General features: G+C 43.6%; 2 protein-coding genes across 2 annotated transcripts; one reads left to right on the top strand and one right to left on the bottom strand.

Moving 5' to 3' along the window:
* The first annotated feature begins 1,583 nt into the window (after window positions 1–1,583).
* On the top strand, window positions 1,584–4,828 carry SYCE3 (synaptonemal complex central element protein 3). Its single transcript, XM_033058361.1, has 3 exons — window positions 1,584–2,218; window positions 3,060–3,168; window positions 4,115–4,828. The coding sequence occupies exons 2-3, from the start codon at window positions 3,060–3,062 to the stop codon at window positions 4,243–4,245; spliced, it is 240 nt and encodes a 79-aa protein (XP_032914252.1). The 5' UTR covers window positions 1,584–2,218; the 3' UTR covers window positions 4,246–4,828.
* Window positions 4,829–8,859: 4,031 nt separating this feature from the next.
* YBX3 (Y-box binding protein 3) lies at window positions 8,860–25,434 on the bottom strand. Its single transcript, XM_033058359.2, has 9 exons — window positions 25,188–25,434; window positions 21,601–21,664; window positions 19,862–19,895; window positions 15,085–15,174; window positions 14,327–14,449; window positions 13,044–13,138; window positions 10,469–10,640; window positions 9,362–9,462; window positions 8,860–8,957 (listed from the first exon to the last, which is right to left on the bottom strand). The coding sequence occupies exons 1-8, from the start codon at window positions 25,393–25,395 to the stop codon at window positions 9,397–9,399; spliced, it is 852 nt and encodes a 283-aa protein (XP_032914250.1). The 5' UTR covers window positions 25,396–25,434; the 3' UTR covers window positions 8,860–8,957; window positions 9,362–9,396.
* Window positions 25,435–27,506: the final 2,072 nt, after the last annotated feature.

Here is a 27,506-nt window from a genome sequence, read left to right on the forward strand (position 1 = left end):
TAAAGTTGCATTCATGTAACTTAGGTGAATAAATACTTAATTCTTTTATTTTGAAGATGGATGCTCATCTTCAAACCAGCTACTCAGTTGGCAGTGAAATGAGTGGAGATTGCAAGAGATGAGCAAGTCTGCTGCATGAGAATACTAATATACCGAATATTTTAAAAACAGGGCTAAATTTGTGTTTGTGTGGATGAAAAATGATAAAAGAGACAGCCCAAACCATTCAAGGTTTGGATATTCATCTGGAATGGGACACAACTTGGAGTACGGACAATTCAGAAACCAGACTTGACTCTCACGCTGCTATAAACAAGACAATTCCTATCTATTAACCTTGACAAACTTTGAGTCTTGTTGCTCTTTCTCCAGAAAAATTCTAACCTGATTTTGCCTACTCCTGCAAATACTTTCTCCACCTTTTTTTTTTTTTTTTTTTTCAATGATGCAAAGATGGTAGAATCACAGTTTGGGAAGGGACCTTCAAAGGTCAGTTCCAACCCTGCTGTGGTGGGCAGAGACACTTTCCACAAGTATATACAGCCTGACCCTGAACACTTCCAGGGATCATCCACAACTTTCTCAGGGCAACCTGTTCCAACTTCTCACCACCCTCGTTGGCAAGGATTTTTTCCTTTCGTCCAATATAAACCTACTCTCTTTAGCTGTGAACCTGCTGCTCGTTGTGCTGTCACTGCCGGCCCTGGTCCGACCCGCAGGGAGGGAAAAGCACCAGAAACACCTGCCAGCTTTCAAACTTAGGGGCTAAGATGTACCTTCTGCGTTACTTTCAGGAAAGCTCCTGAAACCACCACGGCCCAGCAGGTGCGGCCGGTCCCGGCACCACTCCGGCTCGCCGTGCCCGGGGCGCTGCGGGGCAGGGCTGGAGGAGGGCGGGCCGGGGGCAGGGAGCTGTGACGGGCACCTGCGTAACACCCTCGATCCTTCTCTGCTTTTTCCTTGTGATTGAGCACACTGAATGGCAGCAGACTGGCAGTTCTATTAACGTAACCATCCCTTTTATCTGCAGCACAGGTGTAGCACACCTAGAAACCAACCAAACCACACGTATGGTTCGGTTGGATGGGCGGGCAGAATCCAATAAGATGAGGTTTAATAAGTGCCGAGTCCTGCGTTTTGGGCACAAAAAACCCCTGCAGCGTTACAGGCTGGGGACGGTGTGGCTGGACAGTGCCAGCAGTGTGCCCTGGTGGCCAAGAAGGCCAATGGCCCCTGGATCAGGAATGGTGTGGCCAGCAGGAACAGGAGGTCATTCTTCCCCTGTACTCAGCACTGGTGAGTGTCCAGTTCTGGCCCCTCAGTTTAGGAAGGACACTGAGAGGACCTGGAGCGTGTCCAGAGGAGGCAACGAGGCTGGGGAGGGGCTGGGAACACAAACCCTGTGAGGGACGGCTGAGGGAGCTGGAGGTGTTCAGCCTGGAGAAAAGGAGACTCAGAGGTGATCTTATCACTCTCTACAGCTCCCTGAAAGGTGATTGTAGTCATTGGGTTGGGCTCTTTCTCCAGGCAGCACTGACAGAACGAGAGGACACAGCCGTAAGCTACGCCAAGAGAAATATAGGATGGATATTAGGAAAAAGTGTTTTACAGCAAGAATGATCAGAAACTGGAATGATCTGCCCGGGGAGGTGGTGGGGTGACCATCCCTGGATGTGTTTAAAAAAAGATTGGTTGTTGGTACTCGGTGCCAGGGTCTAGTTGAGGTGTTAGGACATGGGTTGGACTCGATGATGTTGAAGGTCTTTTCCATCCTGGTTATTCCGTGATTCTGCCTGTGATGCCGCAAAGCGAGGGGCAGGCGGGACACGGGGCCGGGACACGGAGCCGGGACACGGAGCCGGGACACGGAGCCGGGGCACGGAGCCGGGGTACGGAGCCGGGGCACGGTCCCAGGACACAGCCAGAGCCGCCCTCAGGGCTGCCGAACTCTGGCAAGCGAGCGCTCGTTTTCTGTGAAACACAGAATTAACGGAGCTCGCGAGCGCGGGGAAGGAGCGGGCGCGAGGGGCGGGCGGTGTTTGGTGTGTCCCGTTACCGCCCGCTCCGGCCGTGAGGGCGGGCGGCGGCCCGAGGTGGCCGCGGTGTGGGACAGGGCCGGGGCTTGGGCCCCCCAAGGGATCCGGGGCAAGGGGGCTGCCCGGTAACCTCAGTGTTACCGCGTTGTAGGAAGAGACACTTGGAACACCCAGCGTCCGAGGTTTGGCACCGGTTTGAAATGCTGTAGAGCCATTACAAAGCACCCGTCGCGTTCCTTCCGCACCTAGCTACAATAAAGCCCGGAAAACAGATACCCGCTGAGAAATCATAGGATAAAACCTATGCAGTGTGATTTATAAAGTCACTACACTGAAGCTCTTGCGTCTTTTTTTGCACCGTTCTGTCCCATCCATTGATGGTTTTCAGAAAAAGAAATTCAAGGCAATACTCTGTGTCACATTTTCGGTGAACACTGAGGTTCTGAAAGTCTATTTTTGCCCCAAGCACTTTTACATCCTAGAATTTCACTCCCTACAACTAAGCAGATTTAGGGAATCAAAACCCCTTTTCTGCCTCAGTGGTGACAGAACTTAAGTGTTTGTACTTAACCTGGCTGGAGCCTGCAATTGTGAAATAAATACTGATTACAAATGGGGATTTTACAACTAACTTTGAAAATAAGGAATTGCCTGGGTCAGAGTATTTGGGAGAGAATCTGGAAGTCAACTGTAACAGGGAAATGAAGTTTGCTAGTGAAGGGTTTGACACAATGATCTGTGATTACTGATACCCAAAATCTTTATTTTCCAAAGCACGGCATATTTGAGCTAATTCTTTCTACATAATTTCAAAATGGATCACAAATAATGTGCAGAATACAGGTGATGACCAGTAACTTTAAGGTCAGATTCTTGCTGAATTCACCTGTAAATCAAAAATGTATATTTTTGTTTGGGTTTTTTTTTGTTGTTTTTTTCCATTGCAATGTTACTTTGTCTCAACTGTGAAAGCCAACTCACTTTAGAGTAAAATAAAGTAGGAAATTCCTGGTTTCTTTATAGATGACTGAACCAGAATCTCAGGAAGGAAACTGTGCTAACAGGAGAGAGGATGCAGAGAAGTTTAAAATGGACATGAAAAAATGTGTGCAGGAGATGGAAAGACTAACAGGTACAGGTCTTTATTAAGAATTATATGGATTTTTGTACTAAAGACACTGAAGATATTTTGTATTTATTCTTGTAACTTCTGTGTGATAGAAATGTAATTAAAACAATTACCATCAGCTAATGCCCTCGTGATAATTGTGAAAAAGCATGCAAATAATTTAGGCAGTTCAGGTGGCTTAGAATTAAAAATCAATAGGTGATGGATGCTTAGTTCAGAGTGTTGGTTAAAAACAGAAATACTACTAAGGTGTTTAATGTACAATTATTAAAATACAGTATTTAAAATTAGACTTAATTCTGAAAAATTGGTATCCATCACCACCCAGGTCAGTGTACTATTGTGAATTCTTGGTAAAATAAAAGGGAAAGTATATAAGTGTACATAAATACATAAGTTTAGTACATAAGTGCTAAATCTATTTGCTCAGCTTCATCAGATACTCATTATTTCAAAATCAAGTTCATTATTTAAGTTACTGATTATTTCAAGATCAATTTCATCACTTAAGTTGTCCTTAAAATACTTCATGACTTCGTTGCAATCTCCTTGACCTTACTCTTTGTCACCTAACACAAACTGTAAGTGGTCTGGAGGGAAGATTCCTTATATAATATTCATATATTTTAAAATAGTCCCTTGACCCTTTCCATTTGGTTACCTGTTTTGTTGTCATTTTTAGGTGAAGTGCCCATCCCTGTTTCATGAATTTACATCCCTGTACTTCCATTTTGAACCATTTTGAGACATTTATAAAGAAGTAATCCTGAATACTCTACTTAATCTTGAGTGTTACTGTAGGCAGTTTCCATTTTATTTTCCAGCCTTCTCTGAGATGTGAACTGATAATAATTAATTTTATTTATGGAATTTATTTATGGAATTTATTTATTGAATCAGCCATTGCTTTTTCCTGACCAGAAAATGGTAATTCCTGTTGTGTTTGCAGTGCGTATGGGCCTCACAGTCTATGACTGCGTAACCATCCAGACCAACCCAGAGCTGCCCAAGGCTGTGCAGCACTTGGAAAATGTCTTCCTGATGTGCAAAGAGCAGATACAGAAGGGCAAAAGTTGCTAATGGAATCTAGAGGTGAAGGGCAAAAAAAGGAATAAATTGAACTCGGTCATGGTGGCAGAATGACATTCCTTGGAAAATTGCTTAGGTCCTTTTTTCTCCAGCTGGGGAGGTTTCACAGGAACTGTGGGAAATGGATTGGCTTTCTCTTGCTAAGAACTACTTATTTGAGAGTGTTTGTGGAAGTACTTTAATGAGATTATATAGCTTTGTATAGATGAGGGTAAAAGACAGCAGTGCGTGCATTTGCACCATGCCCATCAATAATCCTTGTAGTGTTTGTACACAAAATTGACACACCCTCCGTCCTTTTCCTTAGAAGATCATACTCACTCTGTGGTCAATGTAATTGAAATTCTTTGAGACCTGAAGAAATTGGGGGGATGGAGAGCAGGGGTGCTGTAGAGGACCACCACAGTGGCATTGCACTAGCCCGTTCCTTTCAGAGAGAACTGAAGAATTGCTTGTTTTCTCAAATGAAACACAGGTGAAATTCTAGATTTGCATATAGATTGAGTTGGTTGTATTTAGGATTATCATCTAAGTGTTCAATTACATAGTTTTATTATTTAGATAGATCAGCTATAATTGTTTCATCTTCTTCCATTAGATTTTTGAGAGTTTCTTTGAACTGGTTTTCCCGGAAAGATTGTTCCTCTCAAACCCTCTGAAGGTGGTATGAAATAAATTATTTGTACCATTATAGACTGCAGTGCGTGTGGTGGCATTGCACAGAAACTAAACTAGGCATGTTACAAAACATGCTTCTCTCAGTATGTTCTTACTGAGCAATATTAGAAAAGGATAAAAAAATTGCTTTTTTAGTCAGGATGTGGATTAAGAGCAGCACCTTGTGGCTTGTAGTTACACATAAATGAGTAATTTATCAAAGATGAAATTCAGTGCAATAAGTTAAGGATCTTCCCTTTTATTAAAATCAGTCTCTTTTAACTAGAAAGTAAGTCCCATGTAGCAAGTGAGAGCACCTCCATCTCCTCTGAAGAGGTGTTTAATTATTTAAATCACATCTAAATGATCCTTGAATTTTTAGGCTGTGTATTTCTTTGAGAGTGATTGATCTAAATTCAGACAGAATGTTTATCCACTGAAATAAAGAATATGTAGGCAATTTAACTTCTTTTAGTGGTCCCAAGTATTTCTAGAGGTACAAAATGGTAAGAACAAACTTTGAACTCTCTACACATGACCTTCCCATGGTTTGGTCTTCACTTCTCCCCCGATTTTCTTCCCAGATCTTGTGATGATTATAAGAGGAAAGTTAGGGATAGGCAGCAATGCTTATTCCTAGAAAAACTACACAGCAAGATATTTATACTTCTATGTTGCTAATTTTTCCTCTTTATTTATTTTTTGGGTTATTATTCAGTATCTACCCTATTTCATCTAGAGCCTGGAGCAGAGCCCAGATAGCCCACATTGCACCACTTTTATTTCCTGTCACGGGGGTGCATCCATGAATTTCCAGAAAAAATTGAGTAACAGCCCCATCTAGTGCTCGCAGAACTGAACCAGTGAACTGGATTCCAGACATCTCTTAACTCCCCAGCACTCATTTTCTGTGATGAGAAGTGCCAGGAGTTGTGTGGGGTGTAACACTGCAATGCTTTTACCATCCATGGCACAGCAAGATGTACTGCTCTTAGTTATGCACTGCACCTGTTGGCAAGTCAAGAGGCTGATGCCCAAGAGTAACCTATTCAAGAGCCATCTAGTGGAGCCATAAATATTCTCAATACTCTGTTTTAGAGATGCCATTGACAATTTCTTACCAAGAAACAGATGAGACTTACACAGAGCCTCCTGGATAATTCTAGTGTTTGAAACTCTGCCCTTCTCTCCAGTGTAAAACAACTGAAAGGGGACTGAAATGGGAACATTTCTCACATCCATTCAGGCATTTTGACCTCATCAGAACACATCCTAGAGCTCTGTTTAGAATATTTATATAATTTGCTACCACTGCCCTCTGGTTCTTTATTACAGCCCCAACTCAGCTTATCTTGGGAAGGCTCAAGAATCCATGAGCCGTTTTACCTTTTTGCATATTTTCAAAGTTCCAGTCCAGATTCTTGCAGCAATTTTTTCTGCAATTGAATCTGTAATTCCTCTATTTACACATACTATTAAAATAATGTTTTTTTCTGAACAAGAACTGTATCACATAGGCACTACTAGCATGAAAGTGGCACTATATAATTGATTAATTCTAAGAGCCTTTGTGGTCCTATTCAAGTCACCATTTACAAGTCAAAACTTACAGACAAACATTGAAGAATAATGTATTTTGACATAAGTCAGGAAATAAAATGAAGCTAAGTCTTTTCTATCACATTTTAAAACCTTAAGATACTAATTAGTAATCTCATCAATTGGTGGTATTAAGTCATCAAGATCCATTTTTTGCTTAGTGCATCCTTGTCCAGCTCTAGGACTCAAAATTCAATTATAGCTGCCTTGCTCCACTACTGCAAACAACAAAATAGAAAGTTCAAGCTGCCACTTATTTGACACGGCCTCCAAAATCTTCTTATGCCCTTTACACCTGAAGAAGGATCCCACTGCCACTTGGCTCAAGCAGATGCTTTTCCCTATAACTCTGAGCATTATTTGTACCTGGCAAACTCGGCTAACAAGAGAATAAGAGGCCTAGTAAAGGAACAATTTATGCATAGCCCAAGACATCTAAAATGTCATTTTAATAAGTGCTTTAAACTTTACTAGAGTTAAGTTTATATTTTCATAGCCAGGGAATTGAGGGACAGAGTAGGTTATGTCAGTCACTGACTTCTGTTCTATGCGAACATTCTTACTAGAGGAAGGACAGAAATAACAAAGAGAACTCGGTGCTAGGACATTACTTGCATCTCTCCCTCACTTTCTTTGTTCTTAAAAAATAGATGGTTAGTTAGGTACTTTTGTTAACCTGATTTAATCTGCAAAGATTAAGAAACCTCCCTTTAGCCTCTCAAGGGAAAAAACACCTATTGAATGCAGTTCAAGTAGTTTTTATGACAAGTTCTGCATTAACATGTATTTATGAACAGCTGGGATCTGCTTGTTATGGTGAAATTACCAACCTCTCCCCAATGTGCCTGCACATTTAGTTCAGAACAAGATTTAAGCCTAAAAAGATTTATCCTGCTTAAGAATTCTTTAAAAGTACCCTTATGTTTTCCTTACCTTACTGCATTTTATTTTGTGTCAAAACAGACATCTTCATCTTCCACGTAAAGATTTCTTCCTCAACCAAGCCCATGGCTTTCACTTCACAACTCATTAAGAGGTTCCTAATCCCTCACAATTCAATCAGCTGTAAGCAGTGCAACTCAGGCACCACTAAGCCTTTTCCATCCTCCTCCTCCCCAAGGCAAAGAAAACAGGGTGCAAGGGCCCTTCCTCCCCTTCCCAGAAGCTGGAAGCAAAGGGCTTTTGAATGCAATAATGCCCTGCACTCTCTCCTTAATTCCTGTATAGTAACAGGAATATTTGAGAAACAAATATACTTATCTAAAGTTTGGTTTACGACAGCTGCAAGACAAGAATGTGAGAAATGCTGGACTAGACAATGAAGGACACAAGATATGCATCCATATTCAACAGCTGGAAGACAGCCAAGTTTTAAGAAGGAACATTGAAAAACCCCTGATATTATAAGGGACCTCAGTACTTTGCTCATTAACACAAGATGGCACAGGTACAGAGATTTTACTGGCTTGAAATAAGGAGTGGAGAAATCAAATATTCAGAACAGAAGCTTGGATAAAGTGGTAGCTACTATACCAGCGTCCTTGAGCAGAATCTCAAAATTTGGATTCTACTGTTTACAGAACATAAAAGCCTAGCAAAACAGACGAGGAAAAAAACATTCCAGGAACTCACTCTGCATCCCCCAAACTCCTGCCACAAAACAGCACAGGAAAACCCAACCATTAAATATCATTACAGCCAGAGGAACAGAGTAGCAGTGTAAGTTAGAGCTCTGTTTTGTGATTTCTTTGCAGAAGTTGTTTTGTAGTAAGGTATATCCACCTAACCACACTCAGGTATCATTCAGCGAGACACACCAAAGAGGCAGCTCTCTTTCACATATAAATGCTGAAACAAGATTAAAATAATTCATTATTTTAAAAGCAAACATGAAAAAACACACTAAACCAGATTTTTTTGGTAGTTGAAATCACTTTTATTTGTGAGGAACGTCACCCATGCTGCACAGTTTCAAATAGATCTTAACAAGGAAAGCGGAAGTTTGTCCTCCCCACGTCCTGCAGTGAACAGGACTGGCACAGAAAAAAACTCACACTTGGGAGGTTTAGCACCAGCATCCAATAAAAAAAAGCATTTTATTTCAATTTTAGCTCTTTGGTTGGTTTTTTTTTTTCCCTTTTCAGTTTGATACCAAAAGAAAAATTGAAAAAAAATCAATACTAGCAAAACAATGAAATTCTAGGGAAAAAAAACCCAAAAAACAAAAAGCCCCACAGTTGCTGTTGAAACTAGGGAGGTTGTTCTTTCTGAATCTCGCTCTCTTTCTCTCTTCATGCATCTATCTTGTAGGCGTTCCCTGGATCTCAGCTGCTGGTAAATTTTCTTTTACATTTTGGTATCTCAAATCTTTGCTTTCATCATCACTGTTGACAACTTATTGCTTGTGTGTTTCTTTGGTGTTACTTTTGAGCTGTACTTTAGGACACCTGGTAAAGAGCCAAATGTTAAAAAAATGCAGTTTAAATTTCATTTTCTCAATGAATAGATGAGATGTCAAATTAAGAGTTATAACAGGCAGCATAAGCACAGCTGGCTTATCTTGCCCATAATCAGGACCTTCTTAACATAAAATAACTCATCAGCAGATGCTATTACTATACAGACCAGAAGCTTCCTAGAAAAAAATAAATCAATTATAAAGCAAAACTTACTTTGTGACAAATACAGAAGCAGAGGGGAGAAAGAAGAGAAAAGCAGTATCTTGGTTTGCCTCTAGAGCACTCTCAGAACTTATCACAAATATCAAGCCATACATAAGGGGATGTGGCCAGAATCCTAGAAGCTCACACACTGCCTCCACTGGAAAACAGGAACAGTCCATATTCCTTACCTGAGCGATGGTAGAAGTGCCTGGGGAGCCGGACATTACTCAGCACCGCTCTGCTCTGTCACTGGAGCAGGATTTTCAGCAGGTGTATCAGTTGCCTTTGTCTGAGACACAACAAAAACTCTTATTATAGGCAAAGGCTGACCTCCACACCCTTCCTCTCCTCAGTGGTACAGCCAGCATAATGCAGGTTTTAAAACAATCAAGAAAAGTGAATTTCCCAAAAATATTACATTTTAGCGTATTTCCTGTTATTGAGTATTACACAGCAGATTCTGCCAAGGGAACACCTCAAGTAGACACTGAATGAGAAAATCTTCCCTCATTAAAGTAGAATCTGTGTTTGCAAAGAGTTTCCTAAAATTATCTGGTTCAAACAGTTCAGGAAACAGATCTAGAGCTTTCAAATCCATCTCTCATGCTATATACAGAGTTAAAGTTTGTGGAAGCAGGAAAACACAACTGTTTCCACTTCAAAAACATTTGTTACACTCTGACCTCAATTAAGAACTATCCAGAAGCAATCTCTATCCCACTGCTGGTTTCTTGTAAGATAAGGTGCTTCTTCTCCAAGAGGGTGAGAAGAAGCAGGCAAGGAAATCAGCACATCAGATTTGGCCATCAGACTTATCCAGCACATGAATACATTTATTAAAAACCTCACACACGGCAGAAAGTCTTGGGCATTCACCCCTTTATGGCTGTATGTAGCAGAGGTTTTAAAGTGGATTGGGTTGGAAGGGGACCTTGAAGATCCCCCCGATCCAACCCCCTGCCATGGGCAGGGACACCTTCCACTATCCCAGGTTGCTCAGAACCCCCATCCAGCCTGGCCTGGACCTCTTCCAGGGATGGGGCAGCCACAGCTTCTCTGGGCAACCTGTGCCAGTGCCTCATCATCCTCACAGGGGAAAATTCTTTTCCTCTTATTCAATCTAAACCTACGCTCTTTCAATTGTAACTCATTCCCCTTGTGTCCTATCACTCCAGGTCCTTGCAACAGTCTTGTCTCTTCTTTCCCAGGCACTGGAAGGCCACAATGAGGTCACCCCAAAGCCTTCTCTTGCCCAGGTTGAGCCCTCCCGATGCCTGCAGCCTTTCCTCCCGTACCTCTTTGCCCTCCTGCGCCGGAGCGCTGGCTGGGCGTGGCCGGCGCCGGTAGTTGTAGGGGCGCCGGTAGCCACGGCGCAGCGGCTGCTGGCCCATCGCACTGGCCTCGTGATGGTTCTCTTTGTTTTCAGCCTCTCCAGTCGCTGGGACAGGGCGTGGGCGAGGGGGCCCTCTGAGAGGGGCAGAAAGAAGTGTCAAGTGTAAAAGAAGCCCAAGGTTAAACTACAGAAATTTTCACCCAGTAAAACCTCCTATAACCAAGAATCATCCTCAACAGTTTTGAATGCTAGCAAACCATCCCTTCAGGGTTTGGCTGGCACATGGCTAGAAAAGCAAAACAAGAGACAAGGTGTCTCTTCACTGCTGAAGCTACATCACCATATTCTGCTGTCTATCCTGCAACGAAGATAAAGTTAACCCCTTTGAATTGCTGGCTAGCAGAAGAAACAAGGCCATAGTGGCCACAAAGTCTGATGGTGCTGAGTTACCTTTGGCATGGCTACATCCCAGCCCAGTCCTATTCCTAATGATTGGTGCAGTCCTTGCCATCCTCCTCACTTCTACCCACTCTTTCTGCCTCATGTTGCCCCTCTTAACCAATTAGGAAAAGTACTTAGCACAGGTGATCTGGACCTCATCAACACTAAGCTACCCAGTCCACATCCCTGATGCATACAAGAGCATTTCACCTTATTTCTAGTATCAAGAATGTTTATAAGCTGTCAAAACACAGCCAAAATCCAGTTCCCATGAGCTAATCCACAGCTACCTAGTCCCAAAAACCAGTTTAGCTTTTCCAAATGAATCTAACAAAAGTGCCAGTGTCACTGGATTTAGTGCCTGTAAACAAAAGCAATACCTATGAACTCAAACAGAAGTACTGTGCACTGATAGGAAAACTGCATCAGAAAATCCCAAGTTTCCATTAGTCATGGACAAGTTACTCAGCTTGTGATTCAACCACATGACGTGCAAAAGCCTCACTGGACTTGCTATGGTGCTATCTCTGCCCAAAAACTAATGAAGACTTCCAGGAATTAAATTTACTCAGCTTGGATGCCAACAAGCAGCAAGCATCAGGAGTATCCCATTTCCCACAGTCCTAGATAAAAGAGCCAAATTGAATATTCATAAACAGAAAAGCTCAAAGTAGAGGTGGAAGGCTTGTGGTTTTAGATCCAGATTCCAAAAGGATGGATCCACTGTGCCTGGAACAGCAGGTTGTTACAATTAAGAACAATCTTGTTATTCCTATCAAATCCAGCTTGTTGCTGCTCTTGCACTGTTATTCATCTCAATTTTTGTTTTTGAACAGACATGCACATGAGAAAATGGGGATTACATAATTTTCATAGTTCATCTCTAAATTCAATTTTGGAATTGACTTCATAAGCTACTTGGTAAACAAGGACAATATGATGAGGGGCAATTGAGTGAATGGCAAACAAACCAGCTCCTTAAGGACCTTTAAAGGTCATTTGTCCAACATCCTTCAACGAGATCAGGTTGCTCAGAGCCCTGTCCAACCTGACCTTGTAAGGGGCATTGTTGATTTAATTGGGCAGGAACACTAATTCTGTGTAATGGTTTTGGTTTTTTAATTTGAAATTTTTTTGTTGGAGATAGGATTAGGAGGAAGTTAAAATAGGTTTAAGTTTAAATGGTACAAAGAAGTTTATTGTTAGAAACGATAAGACAAAAAATAGAACTTAGAATAAAACTTCAGAATACTCTTCTTCCCCTTACACACTTCTTTTATGTTGACAATGTATAGAAAACAACTTAGTCAGTTTACTAAGTTGTAAACTAACTTACTTTCCCAATGGTTTTTGTCTTTACATGTGTGTCTCACAAAAACACAAACTTTCTCATTAGTGTAACAATGTGTCAATCTTAATCTACTACTAATTAGTCCTTATCAAGAACAAAAAAAACCTATCCCATTCGCAAAAAATAAAAATTCCAAACAAACCTTTAAAAACCACCACAGGCATCTAGCACCTCTCCAGGCAAACTGTTTCAGTGTTCTACTACACCCATAGTTTAAAAAAAAGAAATCTTCCTTCTATTTATTCTAAATCTTTTAGTTTAAAACCATTACCCCTCATGCTAACACAACAGGCCCTGCTAAAAAGTTTATCCCCATCTGTCTTATAAGCCCCATTCAAGTACTGGGCAGACACCTCCCTTAGCCTGCTGGCCAGGCTGCTTCTGCTGCAGCCCAGGACATGGGTGGCTTTCTGGCCTGTAACTCTACCTCACAAAGTTTTCACCCAGCAGCACCCCCAGCAGGGTCCCAGATCAATGATTTGTGTTGTTAATTGTCCAGGAAAGTATGAAGAGAGTACTGCAACTCATTTCAATATGCTGCTCAGCTGTGAGAAGAAATGGGATGCTAAGAATTTCTGCGCTTTCTGGGCCATTATTATTCTGAACATACAAGCACGTGAAACAAATTTCTCCAAGTAATTAAAATGCTTCTCACTGTCCCTGCCATTTGCATAAGTATTCCCACACTTGGAAGCCTGTATAGAACACAAAAGCATCTGAATAAGAGCAGAGGAACTGTACAGACCTGCGGTAGCGGGGACGGTAGGTAGGATTCCTGTGCACTACTTGCTGAAGTTGTCCTCCTTCTGTGACCCCATCCTTCATGTCTCCCTCACCACCCTGCTCCCAAAATAAAACAGAAGGGTTGTATTTGACAGGTAGTATATTAACCATAACGCACATACAAGCCCAAAAACACTAAATAACTACAGAAACCCCAGCATATTAGGTAAAAAGAAGCAGATTCTCAAAAGGCTTTTAAATTTGGGCAAACATAAGATGAGGATGAAACAAGAGCCATCAGTGCTGCCCCTGCTCCTCACAGACTAAGGAGCTATTCTTTGAAACACTCTCCCTGATGCATATTAAGTGCCTTTCACTACACAAAATGCACTGTAAGGGGTACACATTATGGAGAGGCAGCTATTGATCAGGACAATTCTGTATCTGGAAAGCTAACAAAGATATAACACAAACTTGCCACAGACCACCTCACATTCTACACAGAGCCCCATTCCACAGGGAACCCCCACAAAAACAAAGAAATTTTAAGACAGAACAACTATTACCTCACATCAAATACTCTTTCTGAACAGTCTTTTCTATTTTTCAGACATGCAGTGGTTCTCTTTCCCCTTCAGTTATTAATTGATAAAGCTGCATGTTGTTTTGGGTGATGTTTTTTCTGATTTGATTTTTGTTTGTGGTTTGTGTTTTAAATGCCAGGCATCAGTAATGTCTATTTTATAAAATGTTACATGCCTTACAGTTCCTTATATATTATTTTTCCCTTTAAAAGAAGGAATTTAACAAGGTATCTAGAAACAGAAGTGCATCTTCTGCATCTGATCCACTAGGAAGCAAAAGCTGGAGCCTCCTGACAGGCCTTGTTAGTCTACCCTAAGTTTGATGGGTATCCTTCCCATTCTGCACAGCCATTTTAATCACCATGACAATGTACCATAAAAAACTCCACAACCATCTGTGACGTTCTCTCATGTATAAAACTGATCAGGATAACTAAATATTCAAAGGAACTAGGATAGAGAGTAGGAACAGGTACTATTTGACAGCAGTCAAGGTATAATTGAGAGATTCAGAATATAACACTTGTCAGTTTACAACAGCTTTATGGTACTTATCCACTATGCAATACCAATCTGTTCTGGCTTTGTCAGGATGCCTTGTACACCATAACTTGAAAGTTTATTACACCTACGTTGCATGCTGAGAAGTGCCTCAGCCAGGTGAAAAACAGCTCTGCCAGTATTGTGTGTGACAGCAGCAATCCATGGAAATTGAACTCACACTCCGAGGTGGGCCCCGGCGTCGGCCAAAGTAGCCCCGTCGATAGCGGCGCCGGTCTGCAGCGTAGCGGCTGCCTTCCACGGGGACTCCATTTGGACCTGTGACATTAGCTGCTTCTGCACCCTAAAAGGACAAAAGAAAGGCTGCCAGGGTGGTATGAGAAAGGAACAACCAGCTACAGGGCAAAGATGAAACAGGAAAGAGGCTTTTTTGTGTAAGTTCCAAGCTACAGTTCCTTTCTCCTGCACAGGGCAAAAAGGAGGTTTGTTATTCCTAACTCCTTCATCAAGAGATTTTATCATGAGTTAAAATACTGAACTCATATCCAATGGGCTGAGTTCAGAGGAGGAAGCAAGAAGGAATGATTAAGACAAAAATAACCCTCAAAAATGTTCCATTTCCTTATGCTTCTATTTTTCTAAAAGTTCTTGCAGTTATTAAGCCACCAGACTTCAAGAAAAATTGTTCAGGCAATATAGGCCTCAGTCAATAATTACTGGGCAGGCTGTAGGCTTCAAATGTTCTCTCAAGTAACAACTGCAGATTCTAGAAGTATTAGGATGCAGTTTCCTAGTAGTGTGGATACATATCTAGAAATATGCCTTAATGAAGCCTTTAAAGAACAGATTTCCCCCAGAAAAGCTGTATGAATGCCACCAACCCAGTGATTAACGCGTCAGACACACCAGAGACACAGCTGAAGTCGTGTGTGATGTTATCTCTGTTGAACCACACACTGAGACTCCATGATCTCTCACCTTCTCTCCCTCGACTACATCAAATTCTACAGTCTCTCCATCGCCAACGCTACGCAGGTACTTCCGTGGATTGTTTTTCTTGATCGCCGTCTTGAAAGGAAGATGCAGAAAAATATCTTATTTTATCTTACTTATTTTACGCATTCACAGCCCCACCGATGAGGGAAGGGCAGTATTTCTTTGCTACAGTTACACCAGGGCAGTCACCACTCTAAGGTATTTCAAATACACAGATGTCTCTTATTTCACAGGCCCACGCTGCCCCAGGATCTGCTCTGTCCAGCACACTGAAAATGGAAATTATTACAAATCTCTGCATGAATAGTTTGTACTCAGTGTTTGATCTCCCCCAAGCTGTACCAAGGCAGCTCTAGCAGCAAGTGTGACCCCTACCTGCAGTCATGAAGAGAGCTGTAGACCATCTAAAGAAAACTCAAGACCCAGAGCATTTCTGTAGAAGCATTAACTACATGGTATCATGGCAAGTCATAGTAACTGGTAAAGAATTACTGTAACTCTGGTGTAACAAATTAGCACTTCATCTAAGCACTGTAAATGAGATCCCAAATATTAGGTCAGTCTATGCTAACACAGGAATAGTACAGAATAGACAAATGCAATCTCAGCCATCTACTAGAGAGAAACCCCAAAGTACAAAGATAATAGTTATGACTAATAATACTATTATTGTTATATAAAAATAACAACATGGATTTGGATCAAAGCCACTTGTACACCTCCTAAGACTCACAGGAAACACTCAAACCTCCTGGAACGATTTTCAGTCTGTCAGCTACAAGTATCTTGCTTGTACTCTGTGGAATATTTCTAGGACTCCACAAAAGGTTGTTAGCAAGACAAGCCTACAGTCTGTTCATTAGGTAAGGTTTCATAAACTGGAAAATGCCAGGGAGAAAAGACAGAGACATGCATTGTACAAGCTAATTGTGTAGCTATTTTCTTACTGAAAGATTGTTATCTTGCATTAGGTTAAGACCAATTCACATTAAGTTTCCTGTTGTGGGAAACTTCAGTTAGCAAGAAGGAGGAAGGAGCAGAGAGAAACACAGGGCATAAATCCAGCTTCAGAAATGTCATGTAGGGCAGAAACAGAAGAGCCAGTCTATCTGCCAGTCATCCTATCTGTCTGCAGTTCAAGAAGAACTGCAGAATGACCATCAGCGGAGGTGTTACCTTTGCACAGCAACAATATTTAGTAGCTTCAAAATATTTCCAACTGAAGGAAAAATTTATGCAGTTTAAAGCTCATCTTGACCAGTCTAGGAAACCTCTTTTCCTTGCTGCTGAATACAATCTCCTTTGTGTTTCAGGCAATAGACCAGCATGCCCTTCTAGCCATACCTTTCCCTGTATCCTGCAGCATCCCTGAACAGCCTATGGAAGGATGCAAGAGTGTACATACTAATTACTATCAAAGCAAAAATATCCCAAGAGGTTTGGGGTTTTTAAAACAGAAACAGGATGAGCTGTTCAAGTCAATTTCTTTGGGAATTACTTTAGCAAGGAGAGACTCTACTAATTATCTCAAACAACTGTTTGCTTTCTGCTGACCCTTTAGTGTAACTGTCCCATTTCTAAAAATTAGATAGAAGTGTTTGCTTTTCCATAAATGTTATATACTAGTACTAAAACCCTTAATCTGCAGCAAAGTTTATGATTTAGTACTATTTGTACTGAAACAACTGACTAAAACTTGTAAGACTTGTGCTTTGCATGTGACAAAGATGTCAATAAGCTGTATTTCAAACCCCTTCCCTGTAAGGGCAGAAGAAGAAAGTACTAACAACTTTCTTTTCAGCAGAGGGTACACTTAAGATTGATGAAGCTCCTCAAATATCCTTCAAAAAGCATAACGGAAGATAAAAGCAACAGTATTCCACATGTTCTGTCCCCAGCTTTATGGGCAGAAACTTCAAGAATCCAGATCTGCAATTATCAACAGGAGGTAAAGGCTGCAGTTGTTTATAAAGGCAATCAGGACAAATTCGAGTAAATCCTAGAAATCCAAGCAGAAACTATACAGCTTTACTACTTCAGCTGCAGATAAGCATCACTGAAATAAGCCTCTAACAAGCCTAAGCTCTAAGCTTGATGAAAAGACTTTTACTGTGTATCCAGAGGGGAGAGAGCACTATTCTCTCTGTTACTGTTTACCAGCATCCTGCAGGCTCCAGCTTCTGATTCAGAAGACAGATGTTTCATATTAACAGACAACACTCAACAACAAAACCTTTCCTTTCCCAGGGGGAACACTGATGAACAGGGAGCCAGAAGAGCCTCCAGAGCTAGTTCAGGTTCTTGTTTGAAAGAGTTCTTTCCATATGCTCATACTACCACATCATCAGCACATCCAGCATTGTCCCAATAACAGCCAAAATTTGTTACAGATATTCCTGGTGCAGGTACTTCAGTCTGTGCATGATCAACACAATCCAGTGAAGTGGAGAGAGATTAACTCCTCCTCACAGCTTGTTGATTTAAACTCTACCTAATTAAGTGTAACTGCTCTGGCTGCTGACACTTTTCCTGTTGTTACACTGCACGACACACTGCAGCCCACGAGGCAGATGGATCCCTTCTGCTCACAGCACCTGTAGCTGACTGACACAGTGCCCTGGACAGCACCTTGCACCAACCAACCTGACAGGGCCACAAGGTGAAGAACTACCCTTCTCAAAAACACTGCCTGGGGCCCCTGCAAGAGAAAGGGTTAACTCAAAGCAAGCCATGCATGCCCTAAAAAGAAAAGCATTTTAATCTGTACTAGTTATAAATAGCATCCAATAGCCAGACACCAAGCACTAACCCCCATTTCAATCATGAGATCGGCCTGTTCCCTCCCCATACGGATGCATGCAGGGGAGGCAGGGAGAAGCTGTATCAATTCAACTAGGTCAGCCTTATTCTGAAGGGATTAGGAGTGTAATCCAGCCCCTCCCAGGCACAAGGGAGGGGCAGAGCAGGCACTATCAGCGCAGAGAGAGCTTGAAGCAGGATGTTTGCTCACAGCATGGATTTGCCTCCCTCGTTGGCCCCATCAGGAGCTCTGGCCAGCAGTCCCAGGCTCTGGGAGCAAGCATATCCATGTAGAGGATGAGGAACATCTGACTGCTGCTAAGCCAGAGCAGCACTAGAAGCATCTACTCTGCCATGCTCAGCCTGCCAAGAGGGTTAATCCGATGCAGGCCTGCACATGATGTGGTATTTCTGAAACAAAGCCAGTTTTGTTCACCCCGAAAGGACTTCAGCCACAGGAGATGCGAAGTGCCCACCCCTCTCCACACACACACCAGTTTACATTTAGGGAAATAATCTTCTCTATAGGTGAAGGGGACAAAACAGCACAGGTAACACTAGCTTTCTGTTTGGGTCTCAGCTGGCAGCCTTCCCAAGCAGAACAGCACTAATCCATGTTATCTGTCATAAGCACAACAGCCATTTTCCCGGATATTGTCTCACAAGTATCAAGGAAACCTCATTTGTCTAAGACACCACTGCCTATCCAGAACATCTTTCTCTTCCTGAACTGTTCCCACCCTCCTCTGGACACAATCCCACCAGACCACAGATGTGTCAGCATGCCACAGCACAGGCTGCTAAGGAAGGAAAATCACCATTAAAAAAAAAAATCAGTATATGCATTGACAGTTCTTGCTCTCAAGCCCACCAGCTGAACCAGGAACATTCACTGTGTACACTTCCCAACATCACTTTCTCTCATAACAGGCACTAGATTTATCCCCTTCCAGCTTCAGATAAGGGGTGTGCACCCTATGACCCAGAGAAACAGTTACCACTGTCACCACAGTTACCACTATTAATCATCAAGATACAAGAACTAAACTAACTCTCAGTGTTGACGCACCAGCTAAGGATATATGCACATATCCTCATCCACAGTGACTAGTTCTGGGAACAAACTTCCTGCTTTCATTTGATAGAAATTCTGTCACGCCACAGAGTAAGTTCATGCTTTCAAATATCACATGAGCCTGCAGACATTTCATATGGGACAAACTCTAGGGGTAAGACTGCAGTTTCTGGTGAGTGATGCAGAACCAGATCTAAGCCAACTAATCAGTTGACATCAGCATGGAGACAGCATCCTCTGTCTTGCCATTATTTGCCTGCAACCTGAGAGTCACAGTATAAACTTAGAACAGCCTCCTGACAGCTCAAGGAACATTAACCAATAACAAGCCACTGGGCAAGCTCTCTCTGCTTGGGCACACTTGGCACACAGCCTTCCTCCCCTTCTGCCTAAGAGCAGCTGCCTCATGCAGAAACAGCTGATGGCAACCCAGGCTGGTCAAGAGCCAGACTAGATCGCTTTCCCTCCAATACCAGGGAGGGCAGACAGAACAGTCCTGCAAGTGAAGAGGGTAGGAAAAAACAATAGACACAAGGAGCATGAGAAAATAGGGGGAAGGACAAACAGCAACAAGGTATTCACAGAGGAGTCATCTCACCAAAGAGAAAACCAAAAACCACACCAAAACAAACCACCTTTAGTGTTCAAAGTGCAGCAGACAAAAAAAAAAAAAAAGGTCAAGAAGGGTTAAAATACCTAGGCCTTCATAGAGAAGGAAAACAACCTAATATTTCTCCCTGAAAATCTCAAAATACACATCCACTCAAGTTATCTGCAGAAAATATTCTAAGGAGAAGCCAGGGCAAGGGTGGGTAGCTGCTGCAGGAAGCTGCATTAGAAACCTATCATAGTACACATCTCTTAGCACAATTACTGCTGTCTTACCTGATGAACAAAGACATCTTCTTTGGTATCATTTCTGTGAAAAGAAAGTGGGAAGTCATAAGAGTTGAGACTAAATAGACTCAACTACAAATTCCTGGCTTTTCAAGTGAAACCCTCCTTCTCTCAGCCTGTAGCACATGCCCTGAATTCCATACATTCTGTCTAAGCCTATGCTACCAAAACCCTGCTCTGAACTTCTACGGTCATTTTGCTTGAGAACAGAAAGGACTCCTGGGCCTTCAAAAGCGTGAGAGGACGGGGGAGGTTCTCTGTAATCTTCTGGCAAATATTCAGTGTTTTCTTTTCAAGCAGGGCAGAGTTGATGACAGGACTGCTTGTTTTTCACTACTCTAACTCCCCAAAAACACTTCCAGAGGGACTGCAACCTGAGCTGTTACCCCAGAGGTCAAACAAGACTACCAACAGGACTGGCCACAGCTGTTAACGGAGATCTCCTTTCAGTGAAACTCAAAGCAAGCAGGCACAAGAGGTGTTAGGAGAGTCCACAGGAGGAGGCCCCAGACACAAATGTGAGCTTTTCTGGACTAGGCCAGACAGGCTTCCACATGCAAAACACAAAGATAAGTCTGAGACCTTGAATCTGTGTTCCCATACAATAAAAAAAGAGCCTAAGCCCTGCCATCTGTTCACTCAATTCCTTCTCAGCAAACAAAACAGGTGGGTCAAATAGTTTGTGAAGATAATGCATAATCCCAAATTTGTTGTTCTGGACTGAAGCAACATTAAACTTCACATTAGAAAGAAAGCTAACAAATTATCCCACAACCAAGTGAAGGCTCTTACATCAACTGCTATTACAGATTAAGAGGACTTCCTAATTAGAACTTTTCTTCTAAGCTTACCTAACATGGGAAAACAAGCACCAGAGACTGAGATTAATACCACGCCATTACTGACTTCAAATCCATGAACATGGGGTCCTCTACTCCTTTCTGCACTGTCCAACTCACCCAAATCTACCTGATGTGTTACAGATCAAGGACTTGCCAGAGTGAAACAACTTGCCAGGAACGTTTTTTGGAAGACAAGTGTTCGGCATGCAGCAGTTTAAATGTCTCACATGTTTTTTTGAGGAATTAAGTCCCTTAACCTGAAACATATCTCAGCCTTTAAAGCCAGCATTTCCTCCAGTAAATTGGCAGCATGGGTGTTCTGCACCTAAGGTTGCACTGTGATCAATCTCACCTACAGCTGTTTGGACTCTCAATGCTATTCATACATTGGTTTCTGCCCAGGGATGAGGGGGGAAAAAAACCCCAAAAGATACAAAGAGAATTCCTATGAAACCTAGGCCTGGCATATTTTCAGTGAGATACTTTGAGAGAATCTCAATGAGTATCCACAGGAGATATTCTGACCAAGCAGTTAACACCTGAAGTTTACCCAAAAGTACTTCCCCCTCACCTCCTACCTTTCTCAGGCCTTCAAAAAAAGCCAGGCAGTCACTACAGAATAGGCAGTGTAGAAGTACATGTGAGAAACAGGTAACAGACCAAATCTGTAGTGAGTTTGACCCTGTTTTCTCCCCATACACATAACCTTTGATTGGGGGCTGAGGCATTTAAGAAAGACTTTGCTGAGTGCCTGGCCTGAGGTATCAACTGCACGAACTTGTAGCCAGGTCCTGAGGTCTCTGTTGCAATTAGTAACACGTGCCCTATCATGTGTACTACGAGTCTTAGAACAGCATAAGTACAACTATCAGAATTTAAGCATACCTGTTGATAAAGCCATATCCATTTCTGACATTGAACCACTTCACTGTGCCAAGAACTTTGGTGGCTGGAAAGAAAATTAAAGAAGTTACTCTAAAATATAAGAAAGTACAATAATGGTATATAAACACTTCTATAGTTGCATATAAAGTTGCAACCAGACTTATTTTGTTCCCTTGACACCCAAAGTGTGCCTTCATCTCCCAGTTCATTCTAATGCAGTAACAAGGTGCAGTGTTTTTACACACTGCTCTTCAGCCAAGGGTTTACACAGCACAAAACCTAGCTCTATTTTCAGAATTGACCATCCATCCCTTTTTTATTTTTTACCCCAGAAATAAGCAGCAAAGCTGAAAATCCCACTGCCATTCATCAGTTCTCTTTAGGTTAGTAGCTAGACATGAAACATAGCTGAAGGGAGCTGTTTAAAATGCTCTCTTTCACTTACAGTTAACCTTTTTTTCTTCCTTGGAAACCAGAACTGCCCAAAGAAGCAGCATCAAGTACTGTGCAACCCTCTCAACTGGAAAGGCAGTAAATCCTTATTCTGGAAAAGCACCTTGTCTTGTCAGCATCACACTAACCAAGTAAGACCCCACATGACTTTTCAGCACTCCTACTGGTAATCATGTTCCATGACTTTCAGGATCAAGACAAGTTCCTATCTCAAGAGTAAAACAGCATCTACTTAGAAGCCACACTGCAGTGTCTCATAGCACCTGGCAAAACCTGTTTCTCCAACTTACAGGAATGTGTAGGAGGAACTCGACAGTGATGGATGCAGTTCAACCCCTCCTTACCTCACAGCAACTGGATGGACACCACAAACTTGTACTTTTCAAGCATCTAGTAAAAGGAGAGTTTTAACCTCCATAATTTAAGAGCTGTTACTTGTTAACACAGCTTGATTACAACAACCTAGCAACCTGTGCAGTACTTGAAAATGGTCTAATCACCCACAGATGACTGCTTACTAAAAAGCTCACATACATGTTTTAGGGGTGGCGGGAGCCCAACAGACGATTAAAAGGAAAGCAGATGAGAGAATCTTCAGTTTAGAAGTCCAAGCCACTCTGCTAGAGGCAAGAGCACACTGTAAATTGGTACCTTCATCTACTCTACACCTGTATTCTTTCCTAAGTATTCACAGGGAGATGACAGAGCCAGCCAGACCTTTGGTCTCACGGAATCTTGCCATTCTCATACACCCCTCAAGTAAGAGCATCTGACAACAGCAGTGCATTGTAGCACTGCTGCTATTATTACTGTCAATAACAGGTCCTTTCTCATTGCCCTTTTAGAGAAGTTCTTGGTGTCCCTCACTTTTTAGTAGAAAATGTTCTTATTTCAAAGCAGTGAAGTCTTAGTATGACTGAGATATTACCTACAAAAAAGGACACTGCCTAGTACAACATTCCCAAGAATTCTTGTTTACTGCAACAGAAAAACATTGTCTCAGTGCCCAACACTGGTTCAGTAAACAGCATTCAGCACCAGTATTTATAGCTATGCTTTTAGTTTTATAAGGACATCACTGCATACAGACACTTCCTGCTACCACAATGGCATTGGCCGGGAGAGCTCCCTGCACTCACACAAGTCAACAGGAGGGGACAGGGAAACACTGAAGGAGTGCCAACAGTACCTGCAGGTTTCAGCCTGTTCTGAGAAACAATGTCAGTACTGCTTCCCTCAACATCATCCTTTCCCTCCCCTGCAAAACAGCTTTGGAATCTGGTAGCCTACTTGAGCCAGATTAGGAAGAAGCCCAGGAAGAATGACAAAAGCCCTCAGAGGGGTTAAGAGGCTGAGGAAGGAGAGGCAGTCAAAACTCATTCTGTGGCCAGCTGGCTGCTGCTAAGTGGAGGAGTACACACACAGTTTAAAAATAACATTGTTCCAGGGGGATACTCCAATACATTCCCCCTAACACAGTGTGCCAGAGACATACTATTCCCTGCAGATGTTTACAGTCTCCCCTAAGTATCACTGTGGGCCAAAACTCAGGCAACAGCATGGCACCGGTCAGCCTGAGCAGGGAAGTCTGGCCAGGAGGAGGACAAGCCCAGAGGAAAACACAATAACCAGTTAAACTGATGAGTCACAGAAGGCAGTAGATGTGCTGACGTACATCCCACCAGCAAGTGGAAGCCCACATATTTCTACAAGATGCTGTTCTCTGATGCTATCAGAGGAAACAATCATTAGCCACTCCTACCCGTGACAAAATAGCCTTTCAACAAGGAGAGCCAAAGCTTCCTGTGACCAGGAGAAAAGAGAAAGTTGAGTAACCTTTACCCATATTCCTAGAAGTCAGACATTTGGATGCCCCAAACAAGCATAAGACTTTGCTTCTAATGGGATCTTTATAAAAGAAGGCTTAAATGAACATAACTACATGGGTGACTGTTAACAGGGACATTTGAGGTGGACTTTAACATAAGTTCATTTTCAATTAGCATTTACAGTGATCATTTTTCTCATCATTCCTAATAAAAAGCTTGCCTAGCAAAAAAGCTATTTTGCAAAACCATCACCACAGTGGTTTTTATTCTCCTGCTAGTTCAGGAAAGGCATGTCTACCTTCACTTCCCCCCATCCCTTCTCTCCAAGCAATAGGAAAGGAAGAACAAGGTAAAAACATTACCAGGAATGGAACAAGCCACATTAAGTCAAGAAGCAGCCAGATATACCAGCAGATATGGATGTGCTGATTCCTGTGTACTGACAAATTACTGACAAATGAGGTAACGGGGGGAAAAAAGAATCACACAAGCTGCGCCTCCAATCTCTGCTTTGCTAGAATTCCTCCTAACTCCAGAGAAATCTTTTAGCTGGCTTCTCTCTCTTGCAGTAAGACCTCTTTCTTCCCCTTCAGGAGAGAAGATCCTGTGTATCCTTAAGGAAATTTGGGACTCTACATTGTAAGTCAGTTTCAACTCTGCCTTTATCAAACCCTCGGAAGTTACACAGTTAGAAACAGTACACCCCTATCGGCAGTAGCCTGCAGATTGAAGTCCTGGTCTTTTCAACAGGTTGATTCTATTTAATCACAATGAAAAAGTCACACTTGCTATGCACCGGGGTTGAGCAGACACGGCAACATGACATCTCATTCGCCTTTTTATTTACTGATAGCAAAGTAGAAACTAAACCCCGCCCCTCCAAAAAAAAAAGCCTCTAAACAAACAAACCCCACTAAAACTGGAAGCATTACTAAAGCAGCATTCTTTACGCACAGAAAAGTTGTGCCAGGACTTTAACACTAAGGAGAGGCACACATGGTTTCCAGTAGCCTCTCCCGGGGCAGACGCCGCCGGCAGGTGCCGCGAAGAGGCAGAGCCCGGCTGTGCCGCGCTCGCTGTCCCGCACGCTCGGGGCCGCTGAGGCACTCCCGGGCTCCCGCCCAGCTCCCGAGCGCGTCACGGCCGGCGCCGCGCGGCTCCCCCGGCCCGCGCGGGCGGAGGAGGCGGCGGCCCGGCCTGACTCACCGCGGGGCGGGGGGGGCAGCGCGCCGGCCCGGGCTGCGGGCGGACCCCCTGCCCCGCTGCAGGTGCGCCGCCAAGTTGGGAGCGGGGCCCGCTACTCACCCAGCACTTTCTTCGCCGACTCGGCCGCCGCGGTTGTAGCGGCGGCGGCGGCGCCGGGGGCCGCTTCAGCAACAGCCGCACCCGGCGCGGCGGCGCTCTTAGGAGCGGCGTCCGGGGCGGCGGGCGCGGGCGGCGCGGCAGCCGCGGCCGGGACGGGCGGAGCGGCGGGCGCGGGGCTGGCGGCGCTGGTCTCCGGCGCCTCGCTCATGGTGCCGGGCGGAGGTGTTGGGTGCTCGGCCGCGCTCGGTCTTACTGCCCCCCAAAATGGCCCCGCCGAAGTTTTAACACAGTCAGCGGGGGCTGGCGCGGCACGCGCGCCGCCTCATTAGCATTTAAAGGGGCCGCGCCGGCAGCCAGCGGGCGGTGCCGGGTGCGCGTCCCGTGTCGGCGCGCGTGGGGCGGCACGGCACGGCACGGCACGGCACGGCACGGCACGGCACGGAATGGAATAGAATGGCACGGTACGGCAAGGAATGGGATGGCACGAAGGAAAGATCTACAATCTACAACTCATCGCACGCAATCTACAACTTCTTCGTGAGGGAAAGAGGAGGGGCAGTCTGCGATCTCTGCTCTGTGTGACAGGGTCAGCGAACAGCTGGAGCGGCGTCAGGGGAGGGTTAGGGTGGGTATCAGGAAAAGTTTATTCTCCCAGAGGGTGGTGGGGCACTGAACACGCTCCACAGGGAAAGGTGACAGCCCCAAGGCTGCCAGAGCTCCAGGAGCCTTTGGATAATGCTGTCAGGCACAAGGTGCGAGTGTTGGGAACGGTCTGGCGCAGAGCCAGGAATTGGACTCGATGATCCTTGTGAGTCCCTTCCAAGTCAGGGCATGTCCCGCGATTCGGGAGCATGGCATTGCACGGCACGGGTGGGCGCTCTCCGGGCGCTTGTCCGTGCCTGTCAGTGCGGACACACATGGCCACGCGTGCACACAGGTCTGTGTGTCCGTGTCCGTGTCTGTGTGTCTGTTTGTGTGCGCGGCCCCGCGCGGTCACTGAGGGTCCGTGGGTGTCACTGAGAGGGTGCGGGATGTGTGCACTGGCGCGGTCACTCCTATTTCTTCCCACTTTTCTCCCGTCGGCACTTTAATTCTCGCGGAATTAAAGTCCTCCAGTTCCCACCCCCCAGGGCATTTAGTTTTCACCCCTGCTGTCCCGCTGCTGCCTCATTTCGCTACCACTGCCCGTATATCTTTCTCAGCTTCTTGCCTGTGTCTTTTTTCTTTTCCCTGTCCTTCTCCCAGTTTTTGTACAGCCTTCACGAGTGTAGTTTTGGTGATGTTTCTACTCTTTTGCAGTTGGCACACACCAGCACCCCGTCTTTATTCCACATTCTCCCCATATGACTTTCTGCTTGTGTCCATCATTTTCTACCAGACGAATGTCTGAACTGGAGCATCAGGATCAGGTCCTTCTCCACTTTATCCACAAGGAAAAAAAAGTGTTTCTACACCCACAAAGTTCTGTCAGACTTCTCTGTGTGCCCGAACACTCAAGGGCATGGTCCTGGTTGTTTTTTTCCTTTATCTGCCCTCCTGATCTCCACTTCTCAACAATCCCTTGGCAGTTCTTACAGCTAAAGTGAAGGTCTTTGGAGAGCATCCTTTGCTGAACATCCCTGAGACATCAAAGCCAGCTGCTATTACAGTTCTCACTGCATCCCACTGTACACATAAGAAACAAAAAATATTCTTTTATCCCGTAGCTTTTAATCCTAAATGCTATGTTCATTACATTACTTTAAGAATATGTCACTCTGTTTCCTTTTTCATTTTTCAGGGTACATGAAAATTTCAAAGAGGGTGCTCATTGGAATTAATTTCGAGAGGATAGCTTAATTATGTTATGGCAAATGTATAATCAGGACATGACATGCACTTGATACATCAATTTATTTTCAGTGAAGTTGTTAGTTATTTTTTTCTTCCACAAGTTAATTTTACAGTTTACTGTTCATTCCCTTCTTTCTCCAGGATCCTGTGGGATTGAACCAACCCCAGTGAATTTGAAGTGCTGAGAACTGGCAAAAGCATCCCAGAAGATTTCTGAATGCCATAGGTAGAGTTTATTTGGTGATTTATGAATATGAATAACTTTTTCTGTTTATAAGGTGCCTCTTCAGAGGCCTCAGGCTCTGATGAGAAATCTGAGGGGAAAAACAGAATTCCTGAAAGTTTTACATGGTAGGGGATATGCAAGGTGCCTGCAGGTCTGGAGCAGGACACACTGATCCCACAAGGTAATGCAAAGACAGATTGAACTCCCAGATTTCGTAATTACAAAATGTGGTGTTCATTGAAACAAAAACATTTTGCAGA

The sequence above is a fragment of the Catharus ustulatus genome, chromosome 4 (assembly GCF_009819885.2).
Source record: "Catharus ustulatus isolate bCatUst1 chromosome 4, bCatUst1.pri.v2, whole genome shotgun sequence".
Taxonomy (NCBI): domain Eukaryota; kingdom Metazoa; phylum Chordata; class Aves; order Passeriformes; family Turdidae; genus Catharus; species Catharus ustulatus.